This window comes from Plecotus auritus, assembly GCF_963455305.1.
Source record: "Plecotus auritus genome assembly, chromosome: 8".
Classification (NCBI taxonomy): Eukaryota; Metazoa; Chordata; class Mammalia; order Chiroptera; family Vespertilionidae; genus Plecotus; species Plecotus auritus.
In genome coordinates, this window is record NC_137782.1 from 49,078,711 (window position 1) to 49,093,946 (window position 15,236).

Genomic DNA, 15,236 nt, shown 5'->3' on the forward strand with positions numbered 1-15,236 from the left:
TTTTGAATGATGTGTACCAGCCTCCCTCCTTCCCTCCTCCTGTCCCACCTTCACCTTAACCTCCACCCACCATCCAGTGCACTGCTTACTACACTCCTCTCAGAGGAGTCCACCCTTTGGTGTCTATCATTTCATGGTACATAAAATTTAGGTCCTAGCCAGCTCTGTTCTCTTATGATGATTGGTACTCCAAACCCACTAATGTCAGCCCCTGTAGCAATGTTTGAACTTTTTGACCCTGAACTACTTTCCATCCCTGTGTGAGTGATGGAACCTTGACCATGCTGTGCAATCATCCTTTTTCTCCTGAGACTTTGAATTTGGAATCCAAAAAGGATACTTGCTTTCTGCCTGATGGTAGAGTCAAGGCAATATAAACCTGTGCTGAGGGTGCCATGTTCAGTCATATCCCCAGGACTGATCTGGTAAAGCTGATCCTCAGGGCAAGAGAAGCTTGAAGTCAATGCTCGGAAGCAGGGGGAGAAGTCTCCTGGACTGGGATGGAGGGAGGGAGGAATATAACTTCCCAAAGGCTTTCCAGTGAGGATGGCTATGGAAGAATGGGGTGTGGGCTCAATCTCATTTAAATGGCAGCACCAAGGACAGGTTATTGACTGACATTGTACAAAGACAGCCTGTGGCCTCTGCTCCTCAGCTAAACTCTCACTGTTTTCTGGGGAATTCCTAAAGAACTGTGCGTTGGCCCCTTAGGGACCCAGGACAAACTCCTCTGCTACCGTCCACTTAATCAATTTGCCCCAGAAATGTGAAATACAAGTTCCACTGTGCCCAGACTGTATCAAATTTTCTCTCCTCTATTTTATAAATCCTATTTATCTCACTCTCTCATGTGTGAGCAAACAATCAGCATGGAAAATAATGAAACTAGCTGCAGAGTCCTTCCCTACGTCTCTGGAGTATTCTGGAATATCAACTCCTTTCCCTCGATGGTCCCTGGGCTCCTGCTAGCCTGAGGATGTTTCAGTCACAATGCCAAGTGGTCCCTCAGACACCTACCCCCCCCCCCCGCCCATGTGTAGGGAAGAGGAAAAGAATGAGAGTCCTTATCTTAGAACAGTGACTGTCCAATGTGGCATGCATCTGAGGAGCACTGGAAAGATGCAAACTACTGGGTTATACACACCCAGAGTATTAATCCATTTGAGAAATGGGCATTTTTAGAAAAACTCTGGGCTTTTTTATACTGATGGTCCAAGGATTTTAATTTGTAAACATTGTCCTCTAGGAGAGAATTCTGACAATAGAGGCGGTCGAGGTTTGCCTGTGTGTGCGTGGATGTGTTTGCCTGTGTGTGAAGAGGTTTGCTTTTTTTTAACATCAGAAGGGCATTCCTGATCACCTTAAAGTCACTTCTTCCCAAACAGTTCTGTAGTAATTGATTTATTGCCAGTTGTGCCTGGTAGCCTAGCCCAGGCTCTTAGATGAGGCGAAATAGCTGGTGTTAGGAGTGTCTTTAACCAAGCAAAGAGATATGGACCCAGTACCTGATAAACAACAGAAAGCCATGTGTAAATACATGAATAAGAGCAGCTCAGGGACTAACCACAAAATGGTGACTGAAAGCCCTCAGGACTTGCTTCAAACAATTATCAACAATTCGCATATCATTGATTTTTAGAATCAGTGGGCTAAGGCGGGGTTTTTCAAACTCAGCAGTATTGACATCCTGGGCTGGATAATTCTTTGCTTGGGGTAGGGATGGTGCTGGAGGATGTTTAATGGCATCCTTGGCCCTGCCCACCACATGCCCTCAGTCCCCCATGCCCTAGCTGAGACAATCAACACATTCTCCACTGTTAAATGTTTTCTGAGGAGCCAAATGTCCCTGGGGTTTGGTATAAGACAGGGAGGGGACAGAGAAGGAGCCCCATCTCTACTCCCTTTGTCAGTTTCACTTTGTCTAAAATTGTCCTTTAGCGTAAGAGCAAAGATGTGGTAGTAATAATGCTTCCCATTTAAAAATACAAGGTTTTACTAGGTGTACCGGTTAATAATGCAGATTTTGTAATCAAAGAAAACACGATAATTTCAAGAGAAACATCAAAAGTGCTTTATTCAAAGTTATGTCCATCGCTAGCTACACATTTCCCCCATCTTTCAGGTAATTTGTGGATACCGTCCCAATAGAACTTTTCTTGTTTTGAGGCAAACCTTTCAGAGACCCAATTTTCTGCTTCTTCATACAGTTTGAAGTGTTGCTCAGAAAGTGCATGTGCCATCCATCAGAACAAGTGGTAATCTGAAGGAGCAAGGTCTGGTGAATATGGCGGGTGGGTCAATACTTCCCAGGCAAGATCTTTTAACGTGTCTTTAACTGGTTTTGAAGTGTGTGATGGTGCGTTATCATGAAGCAAAATTACTTTGCCGTGTCTTCTGGCACATTCTGGTCGTTTTATGATCAAAGTGTGGTTCAAATTGATTATTTGTTGTCGGTAGTGATCAGTATTAACGGTTTCACCTGGTTTTAGAAGCTCATAATACAGCACACCTTCCTGATTCCACCAAACGCAGAGCATTGTCTTCTTTCCAAAGCGATTTGGCCTTGCAGTCGATGTTGATGGTTGACCTGGATCAACCTATGATTTTGTGTGTTTGGGATTCTCAAAATAAATCCACTTTTCATCACCAATCACAATTCAATGCAAAAAAGACTTTCTTTCGTGCCGCTGAAGCAACATTTTCGGTTTTCATTTGTCTTTCGTTCAGTTGATGTGGCACCCATTTTCCTTCCTTTAAAATCTTTCCCATTGCTTGTAAATGATCGGAAATTGTTTGCTGAGCAACGTTTAATCTTTCAAGTTTTTGAGTTTGACACGCATCTTCATCTAATATTACTTATAATTGTTGGTCTTCAAACTTTTTCGGTTGACCTGGACGTTCTTTGTCTTTCACATCGAAATCATCACTTTTAAAGCATTTAAACCAGCATTCACAAGTATTTTGAGATGGAGCATGTTCACCATAAGCTTCCTGAAGTATACAATAACTTTCAGCAGCACTTTTCTTCAAAATAAAGTAATGAATTTAAACTTCCCGCAAATGCTCTTTTTTTTTGGCACGAAATTCAACATTTTTAAGCATAAAAATATCTATGATGTTAACACCTTCATAAAATTTGACATATGAAGTTTTGAAGCTCATTGTCAATACAACAGAATAGCATACATATCAAATTGCATATATATCAACATATGTGTAACTCCATCTATTGAAAAAAATCCGCATTATTAACCAGTACACCTAGTAGTGGACTTCTGGGGAAACCTCTGTCCTCAAAACTTGGCTTTGGTATTTTAAAAGTTTTAAAAATCCGGTTACTGTCAGGCTCCTGTAGAGCTAGATAAACAAACTAAAGGAAGACTCCCAGCCACATCTTCATTAGCAGCTCTGCCGGCAAAATCCCTGTCACTTTGAGATGTTGTGCATTCAATGCAATTGCAGAAAGAGTATTTCTACATTCTATTGCCTGCTTTAAGTCTGTGGTTTTGTCTTTATTATCGGTGTGGCTTATGACTGCTGGTCAATTGTGCAAAAAATAAAATAAAATAAAATAAAATTGCAGCTTAAGTTTGGTGTCTGTTTCTGTACCGTCACAGCTGCTCTCTCCCCAAATGCTGGGGCAAACACTGGTTCTAACAGAGCTCGTGGATCACTATAATACACATCTCATCTTGTAATTGGTTCAGGAAATCTGTATCTGAGCTCTCAGCCAAAACCATATGAAGGAAGGGCCGGGCAAAGGGAGGACTAATGAGATCACCCGCAGATTCACACGCCTGCATTCTCTGCAAGCCCGTGGGCTAGAGATCTGCACGTGCTCAGTTGCTGAATGAACCGCAGTCAGTTCTTGGACATCTTTGCCCCGATTATTAAGAGATAATCAATACAACAGATCATCAACAAAAGATTTCAGTCAAGGGACGTCATGTAGTATCTTGGTTTGTTTTAATTGCTTGCATTTTATCCCTCTATAAGACAATGGGGTATATACCTTAGGCTCTGAGGCTCAGAACTTGAAATTATCTACCTTAAGACACAGAATTCTTGCAGAAATTCTCCTTATCATGTTGACTGACATTCTAGTCTTAGGTGGCACTTGAATGAAGTCACCCCAAGACACAGCTCCAACCAATGATCCTATGGTAACAAGCTTCTGAGCATGGTTGTGAGAGAATGAGCTCCTGATTCTGCTCTTTAGAGGTTTATAACTTTTTTTCCTCTTCTGCAATAAAATAAGGGTGATAATCCATGTTCAATATTCAACATACACTCAACACAAAGTGCTAGGCTCTGGTCTAGCTGTTAAAGAATTAAAAAGAAGAAGGAGAGGGAGGAAGAAAGGGAGGGACGGAGGGAAGCAGGCCCTGCCTTGGGAAATCTAGTCTAGAAAGAGTCATCTCTGTTTTAAGTGGTATGGCTGGTAGTTTGGTTGAAAGATATGCAAATAAAAAAACCAGATTTTCATAAGTGCTTTGAAATCATGAGTAAAATCTCATGTAGATTTAAGATCTTTGTATATAGCAGAAAATCCCCAGAGCAATAGACTGTACTGCTCTTCTTTTATATAAAATAAGATACTGCTCCAGGATTCTGAATTTAGCAGCTGTTGGTGTATGTGTCTCTTGCCACACTCATAAAGGTTTTCAATGTACAATAACATAACATATCGCTCATCCCTTCTACGGTTAAATGCATTATTTATAACTAACTTTGTATCATCTTCACATGTTGAAGGAGCAATAAATAATCGCAGCTATCCATTTTTAGTTCCCAGAAAACAAGATTCTCTTCATTTTTCTTTTTTTAATTTTTATTTGTTGATTTTAAAGAGAGGAAGAGAGAGAGAAATATGAATTTGTTGTTCCACGTATTTGTGCATTCATTGGTTACTTCTTGTGACCCAAGATCAAACCTTGGTATATAGGGACGATGCTCCAACCTACTGAGCTGCCTGGCCGGGACCTTCCTTCATTTTCCATAGTGCCATTTGCCACCCACCCTTTCTGCCTGTGATTAGCATTGGTCAACTGTAGCTCCTGTTTTATTTCAACACACTTATAACTGGGAGATGATGCTGCTTAATGTGAATTAGCCTGAAAGCTCACCTGAAGATGCTGGACGTTAGCTGCATCCCACAGCTTCAGCACCCATGCAAGGGGCAAAACCAAAAGGCCACAATGTCTGTACCTGAATCCATTCATCTGTAAAGTGAAAATGGACATATTGATGTTAATAAATCTGAAAAAAAAAAGGATTGGATGGAAGTTAAAATATTCTCCTGCCAGATGTTAGTGCTCATAATAGTCTCCATGATTCACCTTGCCTTAGTGTCATGGGAAACTTGGGATCCACAAAATAAAAGAACGCCATCCACACATTTTGTTCTGAAAAAGTCTGCATACTTATTCACTCTGTTTATAGCACTAATTCCTGGGCAGTTTCCAAAGCACCTCTTTGCAGAAAATTATAGGAATCTCTGCAGTTGAGCTCATCGTTCCCCCAACTCTATGCTCTCCCATAACCGAGGTTGGAAGCCATGAGTGGGCCACACAGGGGGACAAGCCAGACTTTCTCAGGAAGTTCTGTTTCCGGAGTTCAGAGGAAGACTCATGCTTCAGAATGAATGTCAGTGGAGGAGACCATGCTCCACATGGAGCCCACTGTTAAAGGTTCAACTCGTTTCAAACACAGATACGCACTTACAGAGGGGATGGGTGACTGCTTGGAAGTTGAAGGAGCTTTGCACAGAGCACAGGAGTCAGTCAGGTAAATATTAGGCATAAAACAAATGCTCTAAGGGCTGACTATAGACCCAAATCACGAAGTGCTTGAGTGACTCATTCTGGTTAGGGAAACCTAGGAGGTATTTAGAGAATAATTTAAGCATCTGAGCTAAGATGGGAATGATTAAAAGAATCTCAATAGACAAATTTCAACTAGTAAGTGAGGGTGGTTGGGCAGATGATGCTGTGCAGGGAGGAACAGGATAAGCATCGTTATCAAGTGCCAAAGCAAAAGCAACTTTGACCATTTGGACTGCGGTGGGGTCCCCCAGGCGACAAAATAGAAGGATGAGGAAGTAGAGGCCACTTTTCACCTCCAAGGTAAGTTATTGAAATTTATTCTCCTAGCAATGGTCTCTTGTTTGGTTTTATCAGGAAGTGATCTAAGCAAGACACTCATTTTTTTTTTTAATGGGATGGGCTTGTTCATTTGCAACTCTTCATATTTCCCTGTGTTCTTATTATTGCTGTTATTTGTGATAGTTGAGGTCAGATCTCGGGTTGGTTTACACGGAAATAAAACCTCAGATACCTGTGAGAAGTTCAATAGGTCGAGTACAACAGGATTCACAGCTGCCTTAGGATTTCCTAACCCTAGAATTGCAATACGTGTCATAGTAACCAAGGGACTCCCTCTTCGCCTGCCATGGGTCTTTACTCCAGTTTCCATTTCTTTAATAAGAAAGAGGCTCCTTCCACCTGTTTGTCACACACCTTTCCATATTTATGCTGCCGGAGGAATTATTTCAATCCATAAAGCTAATGAATATTTTTTTTGGTTACCCCTGATCTTTAGCATCTGTGCCCCTGAAGTCACTCTCAGATTACTCTGGTACACTGATTTTGCTTTCCTATATGACAGCAACTTCAGCCAGACTGCCTGTCATCCCTCCCCGCCTCAGCCCTCGCTCTTCCTAAAGGGTGATGGCAGACACCCACCGCCTCACCCCACCAGTCCCCGCTTCTCCCATTTGTCCTCATGCACAGAGCTTCCTCCATCTTTCTCCCACCTCCAGCCCTGTTACAGTGGTCCTTGCCCCTTAACCAAAGGGACTCGGCAGGCAGGCGAGAACTTCAGACGCTCACACACCCCCAAGCCCCGGCTTGGAGATCCCGTGGTTCCGGAGCGCCCGTGGTTCCGGAGCGCCCGGCAGCCGGGAACGCGCGGGCCCCGAGCCCCTCCCGATAGGATAGGAGAGCGCTCGGCTCCGCCCCGGTCCCGCCGTCGCTTGTTCCTGTCCCGCCCCCAGCCCCGCATCCCCTCACCCAGTCCCTCTGGCCCCGCCCCGGCCCGAGGCCCAGTCCCTCTGGCCCCGCCCATCCCCGACTCGACTCTCCCCCTCCCCCCCAGCCTTAGGTCCCGCCCAGGCTCCGCCCCTGTCTGGTCCCGCCCCGCCCCCGGCCCGCGTAGCTGTCTCTCGCCCTCCCCAGGCCGCGCGGCCAGAGCTGGCACGAAGGAGCGGCAGCAGCGGCGGCGGCTTCGGGCATCGCGGTTTGGGGACGCCGGCGCTCCGCTGGACACGGCGTCCCCGAGAGCGCCCTCCGCGTGCGGGGACCTCCTCCCGCGGTCCCGGGCGGCCCGGGAACGTCCGGCGTTCCCCGAGGGCAAGCGTGTCCGCGCGGTGCGGGGGACCAGCGCGGGGCTGCAGCCTGTTGGAGCTCAGAGAGCGCGGGGCCCGGGGTCCGGGACCCTGCGCGGAGCCGCACGGCCAGGCCTCCTGCGCACAGCAGTTCTCTCGAACTCCCCACCTCCGCCGCATTGGGGCCCAGCGCTGCCGGAGGACCCTGTCCGGATCTGCGAAGGTAAGTGGACTTGACCATTTAGGGGTCTTCTGTCCCCAAACCACCGCCAGAGTTCGGGGAGCAGGAAGCGCAGGATGGGGGCGGCATGTCCGTAGGAAGCGTATTTAAAAAATGCAACAGGCGGGGCCGAGCAGGAAAACTCCTCGGGTTAACGTTTCCCACGGAGGAGACTTGTCCAGGACTGAAACTTGGGTAGGTTCTTCCCATCCGAAGACTCGCAGGGGCTCCTTTTAAGTCTGGGTCTGAGCTCCCTCTGCTGGTTCCTTATGAGGATGGAAAACGAGGCTACAGGTGAGAGGTGGGAGCGGAACTGCCTGCCCTCTTTGCTCCCACACATTGTCATGATTTCTCCTTTGAGGAAAATGACTGGTCCCTTACAGGGACACCTTCTGATCCCATGAAAGCTAAACCCTCAAACGGAATCTAAAAAGGTCCTTGCAACTTTTGCTTTTTATCACTGAGTCGTTTGTGCCTGAAACAACAAGAATCATAGCAGGACTCACTGGGTAAACTGCATTTGAATAAAAACATTTTATTTATTTTACATTCTAAATTAAATCTATTGGGGTGACATTGCTTAATAAAGCTATATAGGTTTCAAGTGTACAATTCTATGATACATCATCTGTATATTGGCTGGTGTGCCCAACACCCAAAGTCAAATCTCCTTCCCTTAGTCACCATACACTAGAACCCCTCGCACCCCTCATTACCCCTCACCCCCTTAAAACATTTTAAATGGCTAAAGCCAGCCACAGTTAAAATAAACTGTCAGGCAAAGTTATATCTTGTAGCTGCTTGTCATCTGCCACTATTCTTTGTTTTCCTAATGTGTGCATTTAAAAGTATAATAGCAATAAAAAAAAGAATCACTTGAATTAACTTAGATTGTATTTAATAACAGATTTTATTGCGATTCCACAATTTCTGTCCAGTACACGAATTGCGATATCAGTTTATATCCACTCCTAGCATGCCTTTAGCCTCAGAGAATTTCTTTGTGTTTTTTTCCCTCCCAGAAAGGAATGTCATGAAAAAGGAACAGAAAAGAGCCGTCATTGTTGGTGAAAGGGGAGTGTTCTTTCCCAGCTGGTGGTTACTTCATGATTGGAAGAGATGTATCTAGGTGGCGGAAGAGATTAGATTTTTCTAGCTGTACAGATGAAGCTGATAAAAGAAGACATGAAAATGTTCCTCATGGTCATAATAGGCTGATAAGCAAGAAGGCCTGAAAAAGACAGATTTGAAATGAGGGCAGGAATTTTGAGATTTTTAAAACCAGGTAGGACTTTGGACACTTGTTGAGGATGTTTTTCTCCCAAAACGGAAGAAGAAAAAGTTCTCAAAGCCAGAAATGTACAAAGTTGGGAAGAAAAACAGCCGAGTCCACTGCAGGGAGTTCGGTGCTGCGTCACTTTCTTTGGGGAGACACACACACCAGGGCATCACTCGCCTGTGGGGATTTCATTTCCCGAGATGGTTTCCTATGCTAGGAGTGGCTTAGTTTGGAGTTTGGAGTGCTTTTTTCTTCCTTTTGGTTTTTCTTTTTAAACAATGTGTGTTTTGACACTTCATGTTAAATTTATGCAAAGGAAGTAAATTCTAAAGTCATGGTATGTTTGACTCTCTATATCACTGTTTGCTCTGTGATATGGAAAAACTAGAGGATTTAACATTCCTTGAAGTTTTATTGGAAGCAAAACTGTGTTAGAGACACAGATATACAGCGTACGTTTTCTCTTTTTGGCAATCGTATTTGCTTTGAAGGAGCCAACTATCAGCTGGATTTCACAGCATAAGCGATTTATAGTCTTTGTTTTATCAAGGCCTTAAATGGGTGTTTTATACTGAGCAGATGGGAACCACATTGAGTGCTCTGTTTGACATGATTGCCTAAGGAAAGGAACTCCCTGATGGATCATGGCGTTAATGTTTACAGGACATTTCTTATTTTTAGCATTAGTGATGTTTGCTTTCTCTACTTTTGAGGAATCTGTAAGCAATTACTCTGACTGGGCAGTTTTTGCAGATGATATAGATCAGTTTAAGACACAGAAAGTGCAAGATTTCAGATCCAACCAAAAGCTGAAGAAAAGTATGCTTCATCCAAGTTTATATTTCGATGCGGGAGAAATCCAAGCAATGAGACAAAAGTCTCGCACAAGCCATTTGCACCTTTTTAGAGCTATCAGAAATGCAGTGACAGTTATGCTGTCCAACCCAACATACTACCTACCTCCACCCAAGCATGCTGACTTTGCTGCCAAGTGGAATGAAATTTATGGTAACAATCTGCCTCCTTTAGCATTGTACTGTTTGTTATGCCCAGAAGACAAAGTTGCCTTTGAATTTGTCTTGGAATATATGGACAGGATGGTTGGCTACAAAGACTGGCTAGTTGAGAATGCACCAGGGGATGAGGTCCCAGTTGGCCATTCCTTAACAGGCTTTGCCACTGCCTTTGACTTTTTATATAACTTACTAGATGATCATAGAAAACAAAAATACCTGGAAAAAATATGGGTGATTACCGAGGAAATGTACGAGTATTCCAAGGTCCGCTCATGGGGCAAACAACTTCTTCATAACCACCAAGCTACTAATATGATAGCACTGCTCACCGGGGCGTTGGTGACTGGGGTAGAAAAAGAATCTAAAGTAAATTTATGGAAACAAGTTGTTGTAGATGTGATGGAAAAGACCATGTTTCTATTGAATCATATTGTCGATGGTTCTTTGGATGAAGGTGTGGCATATGGAAGCTACACAGCTAAATCAGTCACACAGTATGTTTTTCTGGCCCAGCGCCATTTTAATATCAACAACTTGGATAATAACTGGTTAAAAATGCACTTTTGGTTCTATTATGCCACCCTTTTACCGGGCTTCCAAAGAACTGTGGGTATAGCAGATTCCAATTATAATTGGTTTTATGGTCCAGAGAGCCAGTTGGTTTTCTTGGATAAGTTCATCTTAAAGAATGGAGCTGGGAATTGGTTAGCACAGCAAATTAGAAGGCACCGACCTAAAGATGGACCAATGGTCCCCTCCACTGCCCAGAGGTGGAGTACTCTTCACACTGAATACATCTGGTATGATCCCCAGCTCACCCCACAGCCTCCTGCTGAATATGGTACTGCAAAAATGCACACATTCCCTAACTGGGGTGTTGTCACGTATGGGGCTGGGTTGCCAAATACCCAGACCAATACCTTTGTGTCTTTTAAATCTGGGAAACTAGGAGGTCGAGCTGTGTATGACATAGTTCACTTTCAGCCATACTCCTGGATTGATGGGTGGAGAAGCTTTAACCCAGGACATGAGCATCCAGATCAGAACTCATTTACTTTTGCTCCCAATGGGCAAGTATTTGTTTCCGAAGCTCTCTATGGACCCAAGTTGAGCCACCTTAACAATGTATTGGTGTTTGCGCCATCACCCACGAGCCAGTGTAATAAGCCCTGGGAAGGTCAACTGGGAGAATGTGCACAGTGGCTCAAGTGGACCAGTGAGGAGGTTGGTGACGCAGCAGGGGAAATCATTACTGCCTCTCAACATGGGGAAATGATATTTGTGAGTGGGGAGGCAGTGTCTGCTTACTCTTCATCAATGAAACTAAAAAGCGTGTATCGTGCTTTGCTTCTCCTAAATTCTCAGACTTTGCTAGTTGTCGATCACATTGAGAAGCAAGATGATTCCCCAATAAAATCTGTCAGTGCCTTCTTTCATAACCTGGATATTGATTTTAAGTACATCCCATATAGGTTTATGAACAAGTATAACGGCGCCATGATGGACGTGTGGGATGCACACTACAAAATGTTTTGGTTTGATCACCATGGCAGTAGTCCTGTTGCTAGTATACAGGAAGCAGAGCAAGCTGCTGAATTTAAGAAACGGTGGACCCAGTTTGTTAATGTTACATTTCAGATGGAATCCGCAATCACAAGAATTGCATATGTCTTTTATGGGCCATATGTCAATGTTTCCAGCTGCAGATTTACTGATAATTCCAACTCTGGACTTCAGATTTCTCTCAATGTTAATAATACTGAACATGTTGTCTCCATTGTAACTGACTACTACAACCTGAACACAAGATTCAATTACCTGGGATTTGGTGGCTTTGCCAATGTGGCTGATCAGGGCCAAATCACCCGATTTGGTTTGGGCTCTCAAGCAATAGTAAGGCCCATAAGACAGGATAAAGTTATTTTCCCCTTTGGATTTAAATTTAATATAGCAATTGGGTTGATTTTGTGCATTAGCTTGTTGATTTTAACTTTCCAGTGGCGGTTTTACCTTTCTTTTAGAAAGCTAATGCGATGGATCCTAATACTTGTTGTTGTCTTGTGGTTTATTGAGCTCCTGGATGTGTGGAGCACTTGCACTCAGCCCATCTGTGCAAAATGGGCAAGGACAGAGATGGAGGCCAGCACCAAGTCTGTGTCTTCCCAAGGGCACCACGTTGATCGTCCTGATGTTGTCATTACCTCACTTCCTGGTTCAGGAGCTGAAATTCTCAAACAACTATTTTTCAACAGTAGTGATTTCCTCTACATCAGGGTTCCCACAGCATACATTGATATCCCTGAAACAGAATTTGAAATTGACTCCTTTGTAGATGCCTGTGAATGGAAGGCATCAGATATCCACAGTGTGCATTTCCGTCTGCTCCGAGGCTGGTTGCAGTCTTTGGTCCAAGATACAAAACTGCATTTGCAAAACATCCATCTGCATGAATCCAGTAGGGGTAAACTGGTCCAATATTTTACAGTGAATAAGGACAAGAAAAGAAAATTGAAAAGGAGAGAGTCTTTGTCAGAACAAAGAAGTAGAATGAAAGGCGCCTTTGATAGAGATGCTGAATACATTAGGGCTTTGAGGAGACACCTGGTTTACTTCCCGAGCGCACGGCCTGTGCTCAGTCTAAGCAGTGGGAGCTGGACCTTAAAGCTTCATTTTTTTCAGGAAGTTTTGGGATCTTCGCTGAGGGCATTGTATGTAGTAAGGGACCCTCGGGCATGGATTTATTCAATGCTGTACAGTAGCAAACCAAATCTTTACTCTCTGAAGAATATACCAGAGCGCTTAGCTAAACTGTTTAAAGTAGAAGGAGGTAAAGGCAGATGTAGCTTAAATTCGGGCTATGCTCTGGAGTATGAATCATTAAGGAAAGAATTATCAAAACCCAAGTCTAACGCAGTCTCCCTGTTGTCTCATTTGTGGCTGGCACACACAGCAGCAGCCCTGAGAATAAACACAGATTTGCTACCTACCAGCTACCAGCTGATCAAGTTTGAAGATATTGTGCATTTCCCCCAGAAAACCACTGAAAGGATTTTTGCCTTCCTTGGCATCCCTTTGTCTCCTGCTAGTTTAAACCAAATATTGTTTGCCACTTCCACAAACCTTTTCAATCTTCCCTATGAAGGGGAAATATCACCAAGAAATACTAATGTTTGGAAACAAAACTTGCCTAGAGATAAAATTAAACAGATTGAAAACATCTGCTGGACACTGATGGACCGTCTAGGATATCCAAAGTTTATGGACTGAGTGCTGCAGGTCAGCAGAAATTTGCACTAATACTTTCCAACCCAGTTTGTGGACATGGATTAGAAGAGTTTGTTTATTCTTGTACTTGGTATGTGAGTGTGTGTATGTGTGTGTGTGTGTGTGTGAGAGAGAGAGAGATTGAGGAGAGAATGTGTGTGTTCAGTTAATTACTTGCACAGAGAGATTATTTTAAAAATAGACACCGTATTTGGCGGAGCACGATTTAAGTTTTATGTTACTACTTTCTTGCCTTTGTTTCTGAATTGTTTTCTGCTAAAGTGCTTCCACTACAGAGGTGTAGATGAAGTTCTATTGTGGTCAGGAAAGATAGGAAGATTTTTAAAGTTTCTGTCTTAACTCTCTTCATCTGCAACTGTGCTGATGTGTCCCGGAACCTCAAAGACTGCTCAAGGCCTTCAGTTGTTGTTTTACCCAAGCATCTCTTGCTTTCAAGATGGACTACAGAAGTTCCTTAGCTTTTTATAAAAGGTCTTCTAACATGTTTATCCTGCACAAGAAAATAAATCCTTTACTGTGTATAATGTTTAGTGATATCACTGGGGAAATGGTGGAAACTTCTATCTGAACTGTAGGGTTCCTTCTATAAAATACAGATGGACATAAAGAAGGAATATGTTTTTTTGCAGGTCAGAAACCGACCTAAACAGCCTCCTTAAGGTTTTCTACTCTGAAGTAATGGAATCAGTCTTTGCATAATCTGGGTGCCAAGGGCTGGTGGAGTATTTTCGACCTGCTTGTCTGTGTAAAACGCTTTTCTTTGTATTGCCTCGTTGAAGCCACAGCTGCTAGCATCACACCACTCCCATCCTGTCTTTTTTTTTTTTTTTTTTTTTTTTGTCACTGTCGTGCAAAATCAGTCGCAGTTACTGATGGCTAAACTCCCTGTATTTTGGGGGATTTTCCCCCTGATGATTAATTTTGCATTAAAACCTAACGCAGACTTAGAATGAAACTTTTTGTAGAATTATCACTGTATGACTCAAAGGAAGCTGAGCCACCACAGGCTGCGTTTTGTTTTTGTTTTTTTTAGACTGGAAGCAGAGTTGGAAAACTGCCTGACTTGTCTCGCATCCTTTGAATGAGTTTACAGACTGCCAGTGTGGACAAATGGGGGATGATGTCAGAAGCATCTGTTTTCCTTTACCATCTGCATCTTATTATAAATGTAGTCGTCATCGAATGCGGTTCATTTTCTTTTGGTAGGCACTGAAATCCAAATGCTGTGCCAGTAGAAGCCAGTGGAGTAATTACAATGTACTGGATGAAAACTATTAGGCAGTGTGGAGACTTGATGAAATCTCTGTACAGATTGCAGTCTTCTTCCTGATGTTGCAAACTGTCGTTTCCCCCAAGCTCTCTAACACTTGGGAGTCTGTTATTCTGACCTAGATAAAAGTGGTTCTTTCTCAGTAGTTTGTTATTGTGTCAGAATGTGCCTGTAGAGTGATAAAGCTGTGGATATGTTCCATTCCAACGAAACCTCACTTGGCTGTCATTTCCCCCCATATAGTGTGAATGAATGCAGGCCACCCTACTCTGCTTATATCGACTTTCTTCCCGGAGCTTCCATGACTTTTTCTCTACAATGTCAAAATGAATGAAAGTCATATTAACATAGGTTGAGAGGGCAACTGAAGACCTGAATCTACACTGTTATTGCCGAGGAAGACAATAACCTTCCTATTTGAGGGTTATCAACAGGCATGTAAAATTGCTACACAGATGTTAACACTATTTTCATAATTGGTCAGAGTCTCACTGTTTGCTTTCAATTCCCAGGATATGGGATCTCAAATGAAATCCAATATAAAGGCTTTGGTTTGGCAGTAATATTAGGTCTGATCAAGGTAAGAATTAGACATGTGTAGGTAACAAATAAGAAAATGGAAGCTATACCACTGCCTTTCTTTTAAAATTTTATAGAAATGTGCCCATGGGCAGAAGAGAGCCAGGTTTATTCATTATGTGGAGGAAAGAAGGGGAAAATGAAAAAGAGTAGTTCTGTGAATGAATATGGGAACATGTTATTGATAACTAATGAAAGTGACA

General features: G+C 43.2%; 1 protein-coding gene across 1 annotated transcript; it reads left to right on the plus strand.

Annotated features, from left to right (window-relative positions):
• Positions 1 to 7,240: 7,240 nt before the first annotated feature.
• On the plus strand, positions 7,241 to 13,700 carry DSEL (dermatan sulfate epimerase like). The gene is made up of 2 exons (XM_080685010.1): positions 7,241 to 7,607; positions 8,627 to 13,700. The coding sequence occupies exon 2, from the start codon at positions 9,528 to 9,530 to the stop codon at positions 13,164 to 13,166; it is 3,639 nt and encodes a 1,212-aa protein (XP_080541136.1). The 5' UTR covers positions 7,241 to 7,607; positions 8,627 to 9,527; the 3' UTR covers positions 13,167 to 13,700.
• The last annotated feature ends 1,536 nt before the right edge of the window (positions 13,701 to 15,236 follow it).

Excerpts from the sequence above, each read along its gene's own strand:
- DSEL (XM_080685010.1), top strand. The coding sequence starts at position 9,528 with ATGGCGTTAATGTTTACAGGACATTTCTTATTTTTAGCATTAGTGATG.